We start from the raw sequence: 18,327 nt of genomic DNA on the forward strand, positions 1-18,327 counted from the left end.
GGATAGTTAATAATTAACAGCACATAGAGATGGTGTGTGGGGAACAAGATGACAATGAGGGGTTCTACGGTCTCATGCTCTGGTGTGGTGGCTGAAAAATTTCAAACATACCAGAAGCAGAAAACAGTACAATCAACTTCCATATACCCTACACCCAAATTCAACAAGCACCAAGATTTTGCTGTATTTGCTTGAGCTCTATTTGCCCCTGTTTTCCTTGATTGTATATCTTTTTATAATTAGCCAGCAAACATTTTATATTGATTATGTAATGGACACTAAGGAATGACTGTAATTTATATATACTGGCATGTCGTTAAAGCTAATTAATATTAATACAAAGGTAAAAAAATTGAGCCGAGATAAAATGTTACAATTCCAAATTAGGATACTCATTTCATACCTAATATATTATTCAAAATGCCAATTTAAAAGCATAATTATGTTCCTGGGAAATTGTAAGTTGGAAGACAAATATTTTTCTACAAGGATCATGTTTCGTTTAAATAACCAAAGGGAAAAAAGTTGAAAAAAACTGAAAGAAGTTGAAAAAACTCAGTTCATTGGAAGGACATCAGTGAGATTACTAACAAAAAAATACAGCGGCATCTCAGGAAATACACATTTTATTCTCATTTTTTAAGAAGATAAATATGTTAATTTTCATAAAAAATAAAAATCTACATAAAAATGTTGATATATCTGGGTTAAATACTATTTTATCTTCTCCTTTGTGCTTTACTATATTTGCTAAATGTTCCACAAAGGATGTTGTGTTACTATTGCAGTCAGAAAAAAAAAATGTGACAATTGTCTAAATTTATCAATTGTCTAAAATTGGTAAGTCAAGATAAAATTGTATAACCATATATTTAAATATGGAGGTTAACCACTAGAGGTTAAAAGTAGATAAAAATGATTCTTTCTGGGAACTGCAATAAGAGGGAAGGTTAAGACAGACAATGTTTTATATTCTATAACCTTTGTTATAACATTCTAAGATCAGACATTATTATGGTAAGTTTTAAAAAATTATTTTAAAAAACCCCACTTCATTCCATATCTTCTAAGAAGATATGGCACTATGAGCCTTTGCGAAACCTACTAGTTGTGATTACTAGTTCAATTGTATTTATCACATCATGTTCATTCACACTCCAAAATTCTACTTAATGTATAAAATGCAACTGGATTTACAGAAATAATTTCTTACCTACACTGAAGGTATATTTTTTAAAAAAGCATACAAAGTACAAACAAAAGTTAGTTTATTTACAAAAATTACAAATAGTACAAATTGAGACAATTTCTCCTGTGCCTGTGACAGAAGCTAACAACTTTCAATGATGGTTTTTGTTATTTTGGTATGATGTACATTCAGTGATCTACTGCTTTGTTGTTGTTGCTGCTGCTTCTCTAAATAATTCTAGGAGGCCTATTAGTGATATGTACATGAGTCATTTCCCTCAAATCTTATTTCCAGAACTACTATGTATAAGTCCAACACAACTGGAACAAACCTGGTAAGATAGCACTGAACTGAATAATCTTTTTTATAACAGTAAATTTTGATTATTCTTTATATATTCACCAAGTAGTTGATAATTGAAATCATGATTTTTGGCTTTAAAAACAAAGTCCACTGTGATTTTTTAATGGGCTACACAATTCTACTATAGCCAATATTACCTGGCTATTTTTACAGGCTTGCAATTGTTTAAGAAACAAAATTCCATGGTATTCAATTCTGTATGCTTTTTGTCTCCTATATCATTTTAATCAGAGTCACTACTACTGCTCGAGGAGTCTGTGGACATAACTTCTACGTCATCTTCATTTTCTTTATTGTGCCCAGGAGGTTCCAACAAAAAGTCATTACTGTGATTTGGTGGTAACATATTCATTGCCATGTCATTTGACTGCCAGGGATACTGTGGAGCAAGGACATCTGGAAGGAAAAAAGAAGCACATACGAGAACATTTCTACTAGTAATTTTCTTCCAAATGACTCTTCTCTTCATGCAAATAATTTAAAATAAATATTTTTTAAAGCTAGAAATCAAAATACACATTTGGCCAAATTAATGAAGATCAAATTTATCAAGAAAAAGAGTGATGTTTTAGTAACTAGAACCTGTGTTTTATCTTTAAAAAATTCATACTTTATACCACAGTAACTAGTCAGTTGACATAATTTTTCCTTTGTAAGACAGTCACAATTACAAATATTTCTTCTATCTATATATTCCATACACACATATTAGATCATATGTTACTTTCTACGTATTCTTTATAGTGTACTCTAAGTAGCTAATGTATATTATACTACATATTACAGTTTAAACTGCTTTTTAAGCTTCAAACCCACTCTTCTCTCTGGACCCAGAACACATGTCCTTTGCCAGCAGCCACAATGTTAACACTTCATCAGTAGAGGGCACTGGGGACTCTACTGAGGAACAGGCTTCCTTCCTGGACCCAGTGTCACTCTTACTCTTGGTGCCTGGTTGGCCGCAGGACATCAAGCGGTGCTCGCCCCCAGCCAGTTTCAGTGGCACCCCAGAGGACAGTTTCCCAGTACGGGTGCACCCCAGAGGTTGGTTTCCCAGTAAGTGTCACCATTTCCCCAAACGGTGGCTTTCTAGCAAGTCTCCCTGGAACCCAGAGGGTAATTTTCTATATGCCAGCTCTGGCCTATGACACCTCATCTAACTTCTCTGCCATCCAGCAGGCCACAGCTATACCCACCTCTACCAAAGGTGCCATGATATGAACACGGGCCTTGGAATGGGGGTGGGGAGAAGCCTCTTCTCTGCTGGTTCCTTCCCTTGGGTACTCTGCCTTGGTCCCAGATGTAGTAGCTCCCCATATCTCTTATTCCTCTATTTTTAAAAAACAGTTCTCTTTACCCTATAATAATTAGTATCTTGTTACTATATTAGGTAATAATTCTTTAAATTTTCATTGTTCATATTGCTGATGTGGTTTCTGCCTCCTTACTAGACCCTGACTGGCACATGATAAGAATACAACCACAGTGAGAAAAATGAGGAGCTATCCAAGGAAACTAATGCACAGTGCAGTCCCAGTTTGTACTTATATAAATTAACAAAAATGCTTACAAAACATTTTTAGTAACACAGGGACATCCTTACAAAGAGATGTTAAGCAAAAACAGCATTATTCAGAACATGTTTCTAACAATGTAAATATTACAAGGGAAAAATGAAATAGGTAAAATACTAAAAGTGACTACTTAAAAGGGTAACTTTTTAACTTTGTAAATGCTCTACCAAATCAAAACAAGTCGCCTACAAAAGATAAAATATGGGAATGTAAAATAAATCTAAGAATAGCACAAACCTATATGTGAAACTTGAGGAAAGTTGAAGCTCACAATGAACCAAGTCTTACAGGTTATTTTATAAAGTTATTAAAAGCCTATAAAAAGCTTTGTTATTCATTTTGTTAACTTGGGGGTTTTTCAAGAGTATGTTCACTTTATAATTATTAAACTGAACATGTTATTTCTTACTGTTTATACAGTATGTTTCACAATTTTTAAAAAGCTGTGTTCCGAGCAATAAGAGGCACGATGCCTGAGGAAAATGGCGTATTAACAAATGAGGAAAAAGTCAGTTTATTCTAATTTCAAAACCTCCATCTAGAACAGTCTTTAAACCAGAGCAAGTACAGAGCAGGATAAATTAGCAGAAAACCTAGCTATTAAACTGAGTTGGGCCTTGTATTTCGAATTTGTTCAGTGGCCAAACCTTGGCCTGTTTGAAAGCATTCTTCTAATTAACATTACCTGGCAATCTGCCTGCGGCAAGCGCATCCCCAGGTAAATGACCATTCACACCATTAGTGGAAGGATTGTTCATCTGACCCAATAATCCACTTCTCATCTCTAAATCAGTTGGGTATGGTCTCCGTGGGTCCCCTAAAATAACAAAAGACAAACAAAAACATACAAAAACCCAGACTTCTTTTAAGTCAATCACATACAAAATAAGCATTAATGCCTTCTCTGAAGTATTGATTTTCCTTGGTTCACTTTAAAAAACTCAAGTTACATATTCAGTTTTGGAATATGAAGGCCATCAATTGTTAAATATACTATTCTCTATATGAAAAAAAAAGAGAAAAGTCTGCCATTTTATTAGCAAACATTCCAAAGGACAAATTAAGGAAATTAAAATGATCTTGACTCTTTTAACTTACCTGAATTTTTTAGTATGAAAATAATGATTCATAGGAACAAAAAGATCTGAGGGAGAATAGATCATGACACACTTTTATGATAGAAGACATTGAATGCTTACTGGAAGGACTGTCTAAATTAAAATCTTTTTCTAACTAACCTCTTCCATCTTGTCACTTAAAGACTAATTCCTTAACTTAGTGGAATATCAGGAGCCAATAATCTTTATTTCCAACCACGTAATTATACTAAGTGGCAGTTTTGGGTTGCTAAAAACTTGGCCAGATTTAGACCAACTTTTTGGTAATATTTCTCACAAACTCCAAGATTACTCATCTCAACACTGTAGTTACCCTTAGTGATTTTAGTATGGCAAAACACCACCATAGGGAATTACTGAGGATGACATAACCATCTTCCACTCCTCCCCAAAAGACTGCCGCTCTACCTTAGTGTCTCCATCTCATAAATGTTCTATCCACTGTCAATACAGTTGCAGCCTGTTACTCCCTTTGCTGTTTCTCATACTCCAGCTCTTTCTAGTCCTGTGTGTCTGCTGTTGGGTGCTCAGGGCTTCACCTTTGTCACAGAAGAGTTTGATTTGCCTGTTTCCCAGGCTGCAGTCTTTGTGGAAATCCTAATGGCCCTAAAGTTGGCTTCTGGCTAGCTTGGGTTTTACAGGCATATAAATCTATAGCTTCAGAATCACACATATTATCTTGTACTCTTAAAAATTATTAATTATCATTTTTAAAAAAGGAAACACAGTCCCTAGTGGCAATGGCTTTGTAGAAAACCAAACTGATAAAACCTGTGACCTTTCTTTTAAAACCTTAAAGATGTGAAAACATGAGGCAGATGTTTCTAAGGATAAATACATTGTATATTTAAGTCTTTTTTTCCTATTTTTGTATATAGTCACTCAAGAATTTTCAAAACCACATATATCTAGTAAAAATAAAATTATTTTACCTGGAACCCAGGTCAGTGGGGCACACACAGCATTACTTGCACTAATCCGATGTGCGTACTTAATTATTTCTTCAGAGGAGATAGCACCTAGAGTCAAGAGGAGAGTGTAACATTTTAGCCTAGTAAACACAGAAGTTTATAAATGCATACACCATAGTTACATATAATAATTAAATTTTAAGTTATCTGAAAATAGAATAATCTGAGTTACCTACCTTCTCCAATAATACCTGGATGTATATCGTAAACTTAAAAAAATATTTCCAAACTAAAGAACAAAACATTCAGAAAAATCAGCTAACATAAGTAAAGTAGCGAATCTGGGAGATGAGCATGATAATGCTCAATAACCTCAATTATTAATTTCCATTAAATACTATCACTATTCTTAAAGTAACAGTGAACACAAACAGAAAACACAGTGTTTCACCTTCCAGTGACGTCCAAACTATTAAATCAGAGAAGCAGTTTACACTATGACACTCAACTGTCAGCAAAACATGACCCTAAGGTTATAAGTAGACCAAAGCAGAAAGATATCTGCAATATATTCATTAGGTAAAAAAAAGTAAGTTGTTAAATATTATGTATAGCATGACCTGATTCGTGTTTTAGACTACATGTACACATATGTATTTGTATTGTTCTTGTATTTACAGATCTACAAAAAAAAAAAAAAAAATCTGGAAATAAAAAGATTCCAAAAGATCCAAAATGGAAGCCTTTTTGAGAGAAGCGGGGAGGGGATGGGGATAGGAAGGCGTTCTGGGCTTCTGTGCCACTGAATGTGTATACATCCCAAAGCCATAACTAGTTTTGACTTCATGATGTTCTTAATCCCACTATAATTAACCAATAAATATTTTCTTTCATTCTGTCTTATAAGACCTAATTCAAATCCCACTTGCTTCTAACCCATAGTTCTGTCCCCTTCTCCCAAGTTTTATAAACGCATAGTCATTATTGGATATTCAGTTCTACAGCCATTTATTATTGCTTCTTATAACTGAAAACAGGGCGTGACACCTCCCCAACACTACCCAGCACAGGGCCAAAACACAGTAGACACTTCGCAATGAAAATGGAGTTGAACCTTTCAAAAGCAGAAAATGATTAATAATGCTCTCATCAGACTGTTGGAATCAAAACTTGGATTTTTTCAGAAAGTCATTCAGTGTTCCCACAGTACCAACCTTTTCTTGCTTTTTCAATTGATTTCAGTTTTTCTTTTGCTTGGTAAACAGCTGTTGCCTAAAGAACATTAAAAAGAGAAATATGGTTTATTCTCAACTTTATCAATCATGGTTTTTGGCTTAATTCACAATATCATTTATCCTATAGGAACAATATGCAATTTGGGAATCCCCACAATTTATTTGTAATATTCTGAAACAGCACTAGATATCATTTATAACATCACAGTTATATTTAATGAAAAGAATAAATATTATATTCACGAATCACTCTTCATTCACAAATCAGTCATTAGAAACAATGTATAAATTGGATTGTTTACTAACATTTTTTGTCTTCTATCATAAACATCTAGAAGAGATCCAGATCACCAACCACCCCAAAAGCATTCAATTCTTGCATCTAGTTCAAGAATAAAATACCTAAATATTTTTTCTAGTTTATAAGATACATTCTTGGATTAATGCTTTTATTCACTTATACCATTACCTCCATGTTTAATGACTGCTATATGAAAACACCACTCCCTCCACAGGTACACTAAAGTGTAAAATAAGGTTAAACCTAGTATACGCATCCTCAACTATAACACAGTGATTAAGAGTATGGGGTCAGAGATATTTGGGTTTAAGTTCCACCTCTACTTTTTGCCCTCCTTGGGCAAGGTAGTTATTCATTTAAAATCTGGGTTTCATCATCTTTAAAATGTAAAAATGGTACTGACCTCATATAATTGTTATGAAGACTGAGATAATGCAAGTCAAGTGCAAACCACAGGGCCTGGTGTACAAGTGCTCAATAAATGTCAGTTGCTATTACCTATATCATAAAATTCAGTCTTTTTAAGATCCTTGTGTTCACTGTCTGTAACTCAATAATTATAGTTTTGGAAACCTAACCTAAAGAATAAAATCTGAAATGCAGAAGGAAAAAAACTTTTCTGAAAGGTTATTCATTGAAACATTATTTTTAACAGAAAGCTAGGAAATTAAACGAGGGCATAATTATATGGAAAATGCTTAAGTTTTAATAAGTAGTAATAGAAAACCACTTAGCACCCTGCTTATTAAAATAAGGTAAAAAACGAATACGACTAAGACAAACTGTGAACAGTGACAATCTGAGCAATGGCAATAAAGGCAATTTTCTCTTCTTCTACTTTTCTGTATTTTCTGAATATCTTCTGATAATCAAGTATTACTTTCTGGTAAATAGGTTTTATTATATATTTTTTAAAAAGTATTACTTGGGGTTGTTTCTTTAGTAGGAATGGTTCATTTACGCTAAACTACTCAGGCTTCTTTATACTGAAGCCCATTCTGACACATTTTTGAAGAGATTTATCAGGGATAAGGATGCCAGCTATGTCTGGTACATAAGAGAATCAAACTCAGCTGTTTCTGTAATTACACCATGTAACAATTACATTAATTACTATTTAGTAAAATAAGTGGGCAAATAATAGCAAATAAATTGCTTCTTTGAAAGATTAGACATGAATAAGAAACGACTAGAGAGTCCTTGCCATTTATCCTAATCCTGCCTAGTTTAGGATGAAAAACTAAATAATGCAATTTTTAATTAATTTATAAAATTGGAACATATTTTTACTGATTTTGAAATATTTTTAAAACTGAAGTAAAGATTTAGATTATTAACAGCTAAAACTTGTATCGGGACATAATAAAAGCTTCCCACTTCTATAATTCAATCCTATGAAATCATTCCATAATAAAAGTGAGGTTTAACAGTAATACAAACTATCTGAAAATAATAAGTAAAAAAGAAAATGTCATTTAACAAAACTGACAAATTATCACTTTCAGACTTGGAAAATCAAATTTTCTGCCACTTCAAAATAGTGATAACAGACTTATTTTTCAGAAATACATTAAATAAACAATATCTTTTTTAAAGAACCAGCCTGTCACTTACCAATATTTGTTCTGCTTCTTTTAGCTGTTTTTGTAGTTGCTGAATATCACTGTCTCTCTTCTCCACTTCTTTTTCTAAAACTTGCATTTCATGATGGATTTTTCCCTGATTAAGTGCCAATTTCATTAGTTCTTGAAATTCCCCATCTCTGTGAATTAACAACTCCAGGACCTGTCAGTAAGTTGATTAAAGCAGACAAAAGAATATTAAAAAGCTACATTCCAATGAAACAAAGCATGTGAACTGGCTGAGCTATAAAATTTCAACACCTCAAAATATTTTATATCCTTATTAAAAATAAAAACGGCCTCTCTATGATTAGAAAACAAATTAATATCAAGATATCCTTCTTTTTGTAATTATATACTATTCGTTCATACAAAACAAAAACTAGTCTTTCAGAACTAGCAATGTGCCAAAAGGAACAAGTTTATCCATTTCCCAGGGAAGAAAAATTTTGTTTATCCTTAAAAATATAATGCTGCCCCCTCCTCGAGAAATAATAAAAGCACAATAAAGCCTAAGGAGGAAATCCTATATATATATGCGATGTTCTCCCAAATTTTGTTATTTGAGATGATTTTAGTTGGCATCAAGAATTTAAAAAAAAACTTTTACAGTTACACATTTGTGCTAGTATTAGAAAAATATAACGTTCACATTAAACCTGGGATATCATGCACAGAACTGCTTAGGATCAAGACGGTTTAAAATAGAGTGATTTCAAAAAATAGTAAATAGGTGCCATGCAGATATGGCAAAAACTATGAAGGTTAAAAAGCAGAAAACGGAAAGTCTGGGTTCAAATCCAGTCTTTCATTTATTAGTAGTGTGACAAGGAAGTTACCTGACCTATCAAAGCCTGTTTTCTCATTAGGAAAAGGGATATAATAACAATACCTTAACACATAAGGTTGTTTTGAGGATTTATAAAATAGTGTATGTTAAGTACACAAAGAAGACCTCAATAAAGGCTAGTTATTATCATCAGCCCCTCGCTACAAAATTAAGATACAATCTGATCTAAATACCCTTACTTTTCTGTGCTACTAGGGAATGTATCAAAAGGAAATGGCTATCAAAATTCAGAATCAATTTAAAAATTTTAAAAATTTGTTAAAGATTAAAAAATACAGACATGCCTCAAGTTATTTTTGATATGAAGTTCCTCTCATTTTTATAGGGTTTCTAATACAACAGACAAAAGACTGAAGTGCATCCTGTTGGGCATTTACTTTAAATAAAAAGTGTTTTTAGTTAAAAAAAAAAAAAGAAGAAAGTATATTCTTTTCAATAGGCCTATAATTTCCCTTCTTCTCATGTCAAAGGAGGAGAAAGCTAAGTTTCCATTTCTATAAAAGCTATATTTTAAAAATTATTAACCAAAATAAGTACATATTAGTTCCACGACAACTTTCCAGAACTTTACAGTTTGACCTATTTTGTATACTACCAGAGAACAGTAAGAGTCTCTTTAGATTTTATTGTTGAGTAGAGAAAAAAATTATTCAAAGACCCAGGTTCTAGTTCCACTCATCCGTTCACCTTCGGCTGATTCATCCTCAATCTCACAGGAGGTTATACTGAAGACCATCGGCTCAATCACAGGAGGTTATACTGAAGACCATTAAGGTCTCTTCTAACTCTAAAATTCTAGATGTATAAAAATATGAATATCCAATAAAATGTTGGCTAAAAAGCTTTCAAATGGGCATATCCCTCTAATATTTAACAGTTTTAATAAAGTCAAAACTCAAATTTCACTTTTTGCTCACTTTGTATAAATTCTTAATTAATCCCATAAGTTATCAATTAAAGCGTTTGAGAGTGGGATTCTTTTATTAACACATTCGTCTCTAGGCCTTTTCTTTTTCTGACAACCAACCAACCAAACAAAAAAGTAACCCCAATATCCCTATAGTTTGCAGCTTTTTACAACTTATAGACTTATTTGGTTCCCCCCTCTCCTCTTGAAGGAATTAATCCTTGAAGAAAACAAGTTCTCTATTTAGAGCACATCAGATTTTTCTGGCCTCAAAATATATCTTAAGATGAAATTAAGATAATGATGGGGTAGAGGGTGGGTGGAAGTGGTCTATCAGAAACTATTTCCTCTTCTGTCTTACATCTTTAAAAAAATTAATCCTTTCTATTTTCTCTTTAAATTTTTTTATTGTGGCCAAAAAAACCCCACATAATATAAAATTTACCCTCTTTAAAAAGTTTTGAATCAGAAAAAAGAAAATATGTCACTGCAGAAAATCAGGAAGCACAAGTATAAAGAAAATAAAATTACCTATAAATTCAACATCCACAAAATAACCAATAGTTATATGCTCTTTTATTAATAGTTATATGCTCTTGTATTTATTAATTAATAAATAATTAATTAATAGTTATATGCTCTTTTATTTCCATTCATTTTTAAGTCGCATTAGAGGAACCAGTATTTAGACAACTAATTTCTTCTTAAGCACACTGTTGTTTTATGTAAATGATACAAAGTAAATATCAATCTAAAAGTGTCAATAAGTAACTTAAAAGGATCTGATCTTTCTGTTCTTACACAAAGTAAATATAAACAGGAAACTTGCAGAAATTATGGTTTGGTTTGGAATTTTAAAAAAAGCCACTTACCTGGTTTTCCTCTCCAGCCTGTAACAACTTTTGGCTTCTTGAAATTGCCAGCATTTCTATAAGTTCCCTAAAAAAAGAGAAAAAAAAAGAAAAAGAAAAAGAAACTTTCACAAAGTAAGTACACTAGGAACCTTCTCAACTGATCTCCACCTGACTTGCTGGATTCATGGTACCAACAGGACTAAGTACTCATGCCACTGCTCTACTACAATTCACATGCTGTGGGCTTCAGCTCTCACCAGGTGCACTCTCACCAAGACTCAGGTGAGAGTGTTACCAAATCTATTTATGCAAGTTTACTTATTACTATAATTATATAAATTGATATCCATTACATAAACACCAATGAAATACAATCATGAACATAAAGAGTTGTTTCTGTAAAAACCAAAGCTAAATGCTTGGAAAAACTCAACAGAGGTTTGCATAGGACAACTGTGAAGAACCAGGGGAAAGTCAAAAACCCAGCAAGAGTCTGCCCTAAGACTACCTGATGAGAGAGTCTAGGTTCTCATTTCACTTTAAAGAAACCAAACAAGAAAATGCAGCCAATGCACTATGGGTGGTTTGCACATGAAAAACTACATCAGAGGTCTGTCTGTAGGCCAAATCCAGCACATCTGCAGTTTTTGTAAATAATGCTTTCATGGAAGAGAACCAAGCTGCTTCATTTACATATTGTCTATGGCTACTTTCACACTACAAGGCAGAGTTGAATAGTTGCAGCGGAGAACTGGCTGCCAAGCTACTTTTACCTTCGTAATTCCACCTTCCTTCCTGCTAGCCTCATACTATTGTTCTGGATGGTGCCAAATGGACCCAACCTTCCCCACTATTTCCTCACAGCATTGTGTCTGAATTAATTAGCTAATTAACGAAAAAAAAAAAAGTGAATATGAAAATGGAAAGTCTTCACTCATTCATCAAATATTTATTGAGTGCCTATTATGTGCCAGGCACTTTCTACATGTGTGAGTTATAAAAGTAAACAATGGAAAACAGTATGAAGGGTCTTCAAAAAAAAAAATTAAAAAATTAAGAATAGAATTACCATGTGACCCAGCAATCCCTCTTTTGGGTATCTACCCCAAAATTTGAAAACATTTATCTGTAAAGATATATGCACCCTGATATTCATTGCAGCATTAGTCACAGCGACCAAGACATGGAAACAACCAAAGTATCCTTCAATAGATGACTGGATAAAAGTGTGGTACATAAATACAACAGAATATTACTCAGCCATAAGAAAAGATGAAATACTGTCATTTGTGACAACATGGATGGATGCTAAGCGAAATAAGTCGGACAGAAAAAGTTGAGAACCATATGATTTCACTCATATGTGGGATATAAAACTGAAAGCGACAAAAAAAAAATGACAAAAAGAGACTCATGAACATGGACAACAGTTTGGTCATCACCAGAGGGAAGCGGGGAGGAGGGAAACTAGATAAGGGTAAACGTGGTCAAATATATGGTGACAGAAGGAGATTTGACTTTGGCTGGTGAACACACAATATACAGAAGACATATCCTTGAACTATACACATGAAACTGACATAATTTTATTAACCAACATCACTCCAATAAATTTAATTTAAAAAAATGAACAATGGCACTTAAATTCTAATACAGGTGACAAGAATAAACAAGAAAATAAAAAATAAAACCAGAGTTAACGATTAGGAAGATGTATTTCTCTTCTTTATAATGTTTTTAATAACATTTGCTTTTGTCTAACTTACTTCATGGTAAGAATACAGTATATAATATAAATAACATACAATATATGTGTTAATTGATTGCTTATGTTATTGGTAAGGCTTCCAGTCAACAGTAGGCTACTGGTAGTTAAGTTTGGGAGGTGTCAAAGCTTTAAGTGGGTTTTTGACTACGTGGGGAATCGCTACCCCTAACCCTTGAGTTGAACAAGAATCAACTGTACTACTCTTAAAATAAATTAGAGGTACATGGAATAGACTGGTGTGGAAATTTCAACATACTCTATCAACATGGTTTCTGTGGGACAATGAGTTCTGATTTACAAACAGGCTAAGAAAAACTTTTAAACTATATTCTACATGTTTCTTTTTTTAAAATTCTTCCAAAGATGAAGATTACCTCATTCTATCATTTTACAAAGTAACAAATATACTGAAAAGCTATATAATCAGGTAACAGTAAAAAAATATATCCTGAATTTCAAACCCACTACTTTGAAGTCAAAAGTTAGTTTTTCTTTTCATTGTTCATAAAAAATAAAAATGAGAAAAATTTCATACAGAGGATAATGACAAACTTCACAGACCACAGAATCAGTATGTACGCTATATCTGGGCACACAACGGGACTTTTTCAAGTCAAGTATACCGGAACAACCTCATTCTGTGGAGAAGTTTCAATAAGTCTTAGGAGGCAAATCACAAACTGGCATCTCTTCCACTACCACCACCAACCACCTCTGGGATTGTAAAAGAGGTACATTTTCACTTACCTACTGTCATCCAGTCTTTCTTTAGAGATGAACAAATAAAATAGCATGGAAGATAAGTCATGAGAAAATGAGAGAAAAAGAAAAATGAACTTCTAAGACAAAGGTTATTACCACAGGCTGCAGAAAGAAAAGAAGCCTATCACCAATTTCTCAATAGCTCTAGTGAGGAGGACTACAAATTAATGAGAAATCAAAGTCTTCTTGGCATTCCTGGAAAAGAGCAACAGAGGAACTACAGCTTCTTTTAGAGGAAGTAGAGAGGACTCAGCACCTCAAGTGTTCATATATAACTGGAAAGATGAAGAAGAAAGTTTCAGAAACACTGAGGTTCTTGAGGAAAATTTAAAATGATTCACTACTTCAGTGAGTAGATACATTTCATCGCACAGAAAAATGCAATATACTGGGTAATCAAGGAAAGAATAAAATACAAATAAATTGGTCAAATCCAGATATTCAGTCTCAATTTAGTCTCAAATTCGAGGTAATTCAAGATATTCAGGAACCCAGTGATTCTAAAAGCACTGGTTAGGCTGAATGCACTGTTTTTCAAATGGCAGTTGGTCCTATTTATAAGAGCAATAGGTTAGCCCGTCAGCATTTATAGGATGTGAGGTTGGTGTTTAATAAAAAGAATAAGCCCTAAATATGAACTAAATGAAGCTTTAATTAGCTATACCAAAGACAGTCATGTCACACAGAGACATAAATAATTTAACTAAAAACTTATCATAAAAACTGTTTTGTTAGGGTCTTTTTACTAAGTAATCATGCTGGTATTCATTGACGGGATTACCTAAAGAAGAAACTGACAAGGGCTCCTCCGGGAACTACAAAGCCAACAAAAACAGCAGGAAACAGCATTTGTATTAATCTGTGTAAACATTTATACACAGGTAACACATCAAGACAGCTGCCTTGTGCCTGAGCTTCTTGTTCACTGTACTGACTACTGGTTGCCTGAAGACTCCATATGCCTTATTTGTAGTCAGGCAGCATCTCAGTCTAATACAGTCTAAACAGTGGATGAAACACATAAACTATTTAACTTCTGGTATCTGTGTGTTTTTATTATCTCATTTAATATCGTGCTAGATCTAGTAATCTGGTAAGTGATGCTTGCTATGGCAAGGACTAAATTCACAGCAGATAAAATGATGATTATTAGTAGGTCAGGTAATACAATATTTAAGATTTATTCTAAAGCTGTCAAAGAATGCTGGCTACAGAAAAAGTGACATTTGAGCTGAATTCTGAAGGATGAATGAATGAGTCATCAAATTGAGAGGTAGAAGGAGAATGGTTCTAAAGACGAGGAAGTATGAGATTAGTTTTAGAAGGGGGAGCATTTCTGAGGCTGTAGTGAAGGATATGGAAGGGTGGAGGGGTGTGGCAGTAAATGAGGATAAGAGGATGGAGTAAGAGATGATGGAGAATAGCTTTATTGCACACTAAGTTAAAGAGTTTGAACTTTATCTCATTGGGCAATGAGAACCTAACACATATTTTAAATCAGAAATGTGATTCGAAATGCTTTTTAAAAAAGCTCCTGGGAAAAATAGAATGATAAAGTGGAGTCCCATGTAGGCATCTAAACTGTTGGGAGGCTGCATTAAGAAAGTTATGGGATGTAAAACAGTAGAGATGGGAACAAGAGGTCAAATCTGAGCAACATTTTAGAAGTAAGAACCAAAATAATTTTAACATCCAAGTGAATGTGAGAGAATTAAGGAAAGCACCAATTTGAGCGAATATCATGAAATATAACAGAATAAGGAAAATGACATCCAATTTCCTCTGTACCTTTGCCACACACGTTGCACTTAAGCCCTCCCAAATTTACAATTCCAACAAATCGTGTGTGCTCTGGTTTCCAGGCCTTTGCACATGCTGTTCCAGCTACCTGCCGCCTAGTGAATCTGGTGAACTCATTCTTCTTATGCAGTCTTTTCTCCAGGAAGCCTACCCTGATTACAACCAGGACAGGCGCCTCGTCATGATGCTCCAGTAGCCCGCAGCGCAAGTCTCTGATAAAAACAGGTTCCATGCCAGTCACTATTTACACGTCCGTCTCTCCCCCTTTACAGCGAGTGGCTCCTCTTCGTCGACATCCAGTCTCCCCCTCAGTACCGTCTCCCTGCGTCTGGCACCCGGTGGTGGTTTTGTTAAACGTGTGTATAATGTCCGTGGTCGAAGGGACTCACACCCGGAGATATCTAAGGACCGCTAAAGTTCTGACAGTCATGAGGATCGAGTCAATATCATTACTTAAACGTTCTCTAAGGTGAGGAAATGCCAGCTCGGAGTCCTGGAGGGCTGCAGACGCCAGGTCCAAGACAATCATGCACTGTCCTTGGGAGTGCGCGGCGGGGTCTCCCTTCCCGCGGAGCCTGAGAAACCGGAGCCGACCGACAGCCGGCTAGTCCGGACGGGGTCAGTCCTCCCCACCCAGCCCCAGCTAGGCCCTCAGGCCCACGGCATTACCTCGACAAGACCTCTAGATCTTCCAGCGCAGACAGCAGCCGCTCTCGCGTGCTGTTACCGCCCGCCGCGCCCGAGCCGCCTCCGGGCCGCTCCTTCTCTTTCTCGCCGACCGAAGACGCCGCCATGCTGCTCACACCCGCAGCCGGCGTCTGCGCAGCTGTGCGCGGGCGTGCAGAGGCGGGCTGGGGGCGGAAGGAAGGGGCGCCGAGGAAGGGAAGAGAGACCCGGTTAGAGCGCCGCCTGTGGCCTGGAGGGTGGCTGCGGGCGCCGGCGCCATGCGCTAGGTCAAAGAGGGCTGCTCCTCCGACCCTGGGAATGAGAGCCTGGGAACAGGCAAGCGCGACACCTTCAGGTTCTACTGTGCCTACTGTTCTGCAAGCTGGAATGGAAAGCTTCTTCTCAATGGATTTTAAGCTTTTGGAGGAATTACGCAATAGCCTGTCTATTGTGTCAGCTTCTCCGTGAAATGGGCGGGTTCTCCTCAGCATTAACCTCTCTTTAGCTTCATCTACTTAACATGGTTCCCACCCTACTGTTTGGCCTCTCAGGTAAGCACCACAGGACCGGAGCCATAATTCATCTCTATCTCTTCAGTTTTTCTTTATTGTGGTAAAGTACACATAAAACTTACCATCTTAACTATTTTAAGTGTATAGTTCATTGGTGTTAAACATATTCATATTGTTGTGCTACCATCACCAGAACTCTCCAGAACTCCTATCATTTTGCAAAACTGAAACTCTGTATCCATTTAATTGAAGAGGAATTTTTCACTCAAAAGGCTAATAATCAGCTCTTTGTTCTGCTTCTATAGATATGCTTGCCGCATTGGCTGTAGGGCAGTGTGACCTTGAAATTAACTGAAGACTCATCCTCCCTTTTGCTTGTTCTGTCTAGATAACAGATGTATTGCCTGAGTTCCTGTCTGACAGGCTCCTGCTCTATGACTGTCTGTAACCCACAGCAACTCCAGGGGTCTGTAACTGCCTGAAGACAAATCAACCAATCAGCCCATGCCAACTGTAACAGCTGGCTAAGCCCTATAAAAGCAAGATTGCCTCTGAGCTCCAGTCCCAGATCTACAGAGCACTATCTCTTCTGGGACCGCTGGCATAATAAACCTGAGTTCTCCAACTCTCCAAGTGGTGCTTGGTTTCTCACTGGTTTGATTTTTCTGCAACAAAATAACTCCCCTTTCCACCCTACCCCAGCACCTGGCAACCACCATTCTACTTTTGGTCTCTGTGATTTTGACTGCTCTTAGTATCTCATATAAATGGAATCATTCAGTATTTGTCTTTCTGTGACTGGTTTATTTCACTTAGCATCATGTCTTCAAGTTTCATCCAAATTGTAGTATATGTCAGAATTCCATTTCTTTTAAAGGCTGAATAATATTTCGTTGTATATGTAGACCACATTTTACTTACCCATCCATCTATTGATGGACACCTGAGTTGCTTCAACATTTTCATAATCCATCTTTATAATCATATATCTCCCAACAGTATGTTGCTCGTTGCTCAAGAAGACTGTTGAACTGAATGAATCAATATAGTATGTAAGTGGTAGTTAATGAAAATAGTTTAAATAATTGGTGTGGCACAAATTCCAAATCAGAACTGGATGTCAAAACCAAAAATGTGCCTTACCCCACTTTCCTGAGGGAGAACAATGTAGTAGGGAATTTTCCCTACCAGGAAAACCAAAACTGTAACAGTATTGGGAGTGGGAGTTCTGTACCGGGTCAAGTTGCAATTAACAAAAAATGAGATGGGGAGATGTCAGCTATAAGACAACAGCTGGGAAAGAGGCGGGAGTGCCTACAGTGCCCTTGTTCCAGCATCCTGTCCTCTGGTCTGTCCTTCTGCTGAGTACCCAGAGTTGAGGATTACCTTGGGGACTCAGCTAAATAAATTCATTCATAGCAACTGCTGTGTAATCCAGAATGCTGATTTATTCACTTACGATGAGCATGATTTTAGTCACAGACAAGCCTACACAGAAAGCCAAATTATCACCAAAATTTTGCTCATAAATTTGTTTCAGAATAAATGAAGATAGATAAAAAATGAATTAATGCAATCATCAGGATTTGTATCTCCGTAGTATAGAGATATTATATGTGTTAAAGAGATTGGGATATTTGTGTTCATAGATCAGGGTGCCTTCTCTCCTAGACAATGCAAGAAGCTAACAGTCACCTTTGTTTTTCAACCATCCCTCACTTCTGCTCCTAATACCTTCTATTAATACAGTTAATCTCAGGCAACAGAATAAATTAGATTTAAGCTTTCTTAATTACAATTACATTCTAAGCATGGCTCCCAGTAACTCTAGTCAATAATATCTTATGTTAAGTTTCCAAGGGGCTAAACTCCTGCTGTCTATGCGGGATTCGTTT

The 18,327-nt window shown here is 35.6% G+C and overlaps 1 protein-coding gene across 1 annotated transcript; it reads right to left on the reverse strand.

Moving 5' to 3' along the window:
- Window positions 1-1,246: 1,246 nt before the first annotated feature.
- Window positions 1,247-16,074, reverse strand: MED4 (mediator complex subunit 4). Its single transcript, XM_039839348.1, has 7 exons — window positions 15,924-16,074; window positions 10,943-11,009; window positions 8,306-8,476; window positions 6,370-6,427; window positions 5,177-5,263; window positions 3,812-3,943; window positions 1,247-1,948 (listed from the first exon to the last, which is right to left on the reverse strand). The coding sequence occupies exons 1-7, from the start codon at window positions 16,046-16,048 to the stop codon at window positions 1,776-1,778; spliced, it is 813 nt and encodes a 270-aa protein (XP_039695282.1). The 5' UTR covers window positions 16,049-16,074; the 3' UTR covers window positions 1,247-1,775.
- Window positions 16,075-18,327: the final 2,253 nt, after the last annotated feature.

Source organism: Pteropus medius, unplaced genomic scaffold, assembly GCF_902729225.1.
Source record: "Pteropus medius unplaced genomic scaffold, Ma_sr-lr_union100, whole genome shotgun sequence".
Taxonomy (NCBI): Eukaryota; Metazoa; Chordata; class Mammalia; order Chiroptera; family Pteropodidae; genus Pteropus; species Pteropus medius.